The sequence below is a fragment of the Atta colombica genome, unplaced genomic scaffold, assembly GCF_001594045.1.
Source record: "Atta colombica isolate Treedump-2 unplaced genomic scaffold, Acol1.0 scaffold125, whole genome shotgun sequence".
NCBI classification, from domain to species: domain Eukaryota; kingdom Metazoa; phylum Arthropoda; class Insecta; order Hymenoptera; family Formicidae; genus Atta; species Atta colombica.
This window is the reverse complement of record NW_017259212.1, coordinates 2153724-2157389: the sequence shown is the minus strand read 5'-3', so window position 1 is coordinate 2157389 and position 3666 is coordinate 2153724. Positions and strand designations below refer to the sequence as shown.

The 3666-nt window shown below is 28.6% G+C and overlaps 1 protein-coding gene across 1 annotated transcript in view; it reads left to right on the top strand.

The window, feature by feature from the left end:
* The window catches only part of LOC108694773 (Kv channel-interacting protein 4-like), a gene marked incomplete at its 5' end in the record, with an annotated part of 38537 nt that overhangs the window by 716 nt on the left and 34155 nt on the right, over window positions 1-3666 (top strand). Inside the window, one exon of the mRNA XM_018204430.1 lies at window positions 502-822. Coding sequence (XP_018059919.1) covers window positions 502-822 — 321 coding nt within the window. The remainder of the gene's footprint in view (window positions 1-501; window positions 823-3666) is intronic.

Genomic DNA, 3666 nt, shown 5'->3' with positions numbered 1-3666 from the left:
TATATTTTGAATTTATCTTTGAGAGTTCAAAATTCTCTAATGTCCTCGTTAATTATCTACACTGATATTTGTTCGCGTTATTTTTAAAACAAACGGCACCTTGAGAATATTTACAATATATTATTTATTACGTCGTAATATAATACTGCCTTCGTCATTTGATAAGTATATCATGAATTTTTTGAAAACGAATTTTTCAATTTTTTGAACTCGAAAATTGTAATTCAAGAACAATTCCGTATTATGAATTTTTTTTTTTAAATAATTCAAATTTCCTTTGTTTAAAATGATCTTTAAATTGCAAAAAGGAACAATAACATATTTTAAGAAATTTAAAATTCTTATAAATACGTGTCATTTTGATGACTGAATATATAGCATATATCTATAAAAATGAAACATCCGATCATCTTGATGTTGTTCGATTTCTCATTTATGTAAAAAGTATGGACTACTAAGTCATATAATATCGAAATCTGATCATGTCGTAAACTCTCAAAGGCAGTAGTACTGTTTGGAGTCGCGCAAGTCGTGGACGTGGCAGAGGTCGCGGGGGCGGCGCGAACCTCTTTGGTTCCGGCGTCGCCCCCGCGAATTACGCACCAGGACTGCAGGGCGTTGCGCCTGGGCTGCGGGAGGTTGTGAATATCCTCGGCAAGAGGAATCAAGCTGGTACCCTGTCGGGCGTAGACCCGCCGCCGGGAACGCTGGATAACGACAGCGATGAGGAGGGGACTTCCACCAAGAGACCACCAAGACCTCTCTACAGGAGGTTAATCAACTACGTGAGGCAAGCCTGGACCGGCGTCAAATTCGCCCTAGGTATATTTATTCCAGATTCATTAATGTATAATAGGAAATTGGGTGTTGTTATATTTCACACAAGAAACGAATTTTTTGTTGAATATTTATTAATTGAAAATCATTAATATAAATATATTAGATACATATATTAATGCTGAAAACTTTATCCTAAACTTATCCTAAAAAATGTACGAATAGAAAAATAGAATTGTACTCTCTAAATTTCTTCACTCCAAATCTCACTCCAAAAAGATGAAAATACTATTACTATTGAAAAGGTGTGAAAATTTTGCATTCTTGAATAAGATCTTCAAGAGCAAATTTTCACTTCAAAAGAAAGAAATCTCACTCCAAAAAAAGAGTGAAAATCTGCTACTCTTATTCAAGAGTGTAAAATATTTTTATTCTTTTTCAATAGTAGCAGTATTTTCACTCTTTTAGAATGAGATTTCATTCCAAGAAATTTAGAGAGAGATAGGTACTTAATATATTTCGTATTATTCAAATTTTCTTTTTTGTGAATGATGAAATTAAAATAATATACTTTTCAATATGATAGCCATGACATTAATTAAAAAAATATCTGATAGGTTCATTAAACCATCCGTTCAATTATTTTAATTCTATTTTATATTATATTGTAAATATACATAGGTCATAATATTATACGTATAAAATTATTAATACAAATATATCCGGTAGCGATAAAATGAAACAATTTCATATGCGCATATGTAAAAATGCTATGAAAGAAGCAATTTTTCTCTTTTCATGATGAGTCAAGAATCAAAAATCATAGGGGAATAATATTTTACATTTTATAAACGTGGAGTGTATTCGATGAACCGATGTCAGTATATCTTATATGCTGTTTTCTATTGGACAGCCAGTAAAAGACTCACATACTTGTTCGTGAAACGTGAAAGCCTCCAGGGTTTTCCTGACACTTTAACCAACACTGCACGCTACTCACGTGTTTTACTGGTTCATCTATATTGCATGATATCTGTACCTACGTAGTACCAGTTTGCTTGTCTTCTCATTAAACTACATTTTTTTTATCATCTTACTTGGATTTAATAAACTAGAGCAATTAACAATCCTATATTGATCAATTCATCTTTTATTAATAAAAGGTGATTTTTACATTATTTACGCGCACATATTTTGAAATATATATTTTAATAATATTACCTTTAAACATATTTTTTATATATATATATGTATATATATGTATATATATGTATAAATGTAAATTTTATGTGAAATAAGTTCTTTTTCCGATCAAATCATTATATATCTTTAACATAATAATTGGTAATTCCAAGAATAAAATATATTTTTCAAAATTTTAGGCAACATTTAAAAATATTGCACATATTCATTTATTATGCGCATAAAATAATGAAAATTGTACATACTATGATAAATGATTAACTGTTGCCGAAATTATAATATTAATATAGACTTTAAGATATATAGAAAGAGAAGGAGGTGAAAGAAGTTCTTTTACATAATATCTTCAATTTTTTTTTATATCTATTTCGTATAATATCTATTTGAACATATTAAAAATGGCTAGTAACTTGAGACGATTTATATTCGAGAATACTATTAAATGAAAAATATTGTTAATTTGATTGAAAAATATTGTTAACTTGATTGAAATTGCTCAAATTTATCGAATATTTATATTTATATTATCATACATGTATCAGACAAGTTTCTCTTATGACTTCTGCTATTGTTTCACATATCCCGTAGTCGCCAAAGGCGTACTTTCATCACGTAATACTCTGGAGACTGACGGAATATCCACGCAACATATCCTGGGGATTCGGGGTTGCCAACTTCATGAAAATTCATACAGTCCAGGTGCGGTTTCATCCGCAAATTACATTTTCACAAACACAAATTTATGAGGGAAATATCTGGAACCAACATCGTCCATGTGACGTATCAATGCGAAGGACAGTGAAATACCGTTGGCAAACGCTTACCTTGCATTTGTTATCTGTCAGTTGCTCTGAACCATAACTTTAATAAAACGATGCATTTATCCGTATTACAAAACGGGTTCAGTATATGTATTACACATTTGTGAAATTTTAGCTAATTGAGCAGATAATAAGTTTTAATTAATTTTTTTACATCTGTGCATACATTGATATAATATGAAGTATAATATGCGTGCAATCTGGAGACGCAGTAGTGGCTCTCGTCAAGTATATTTTTGTAGTACATAATATAATATCATGTCATGAAAGAGACGTTACAGCATATCCTTTACAGGAAGGAACTCGCTTGTATAATTAAAAATTATTGTTTTGTTTAAATTAATATATTTATACTTATCTATTAAAATATATTTAAAAAAATGAATGTTAAAAAGAACTTAGGTTTTGAAAAACGTTAAACATTAAAATATAAGAAATTGTTTGTATTTATTTTATAAATATTTTATAAATATTTTCAATTTAGATTAATAGTAGTTAAACGCAAAAGCAATTCTTGCATTTAATGTATATATAAAAAATGTATATATAAAAGTTATATATTTTTATTCAATGAATGCAAGCATCATATCAAACAAATTATATTCAACTGAAGCTTATAATATACATTAATGCCCTACGCACGTAAACCGTATTAATAATTATTATATTTGTGCACATTTATATATCTATTATGACAACAATTAAATAAATAAATTACTGTATTATATAGTATACGTATGATGTAGTTACAAAGCTATATTACCAAATTGCATTATCGAATCATAAAAAATTAACGTTCAAAATCATAATTTCTCTACCCAGGAAAAAATATTATATGTATGGACATATTTTATATATAATTATA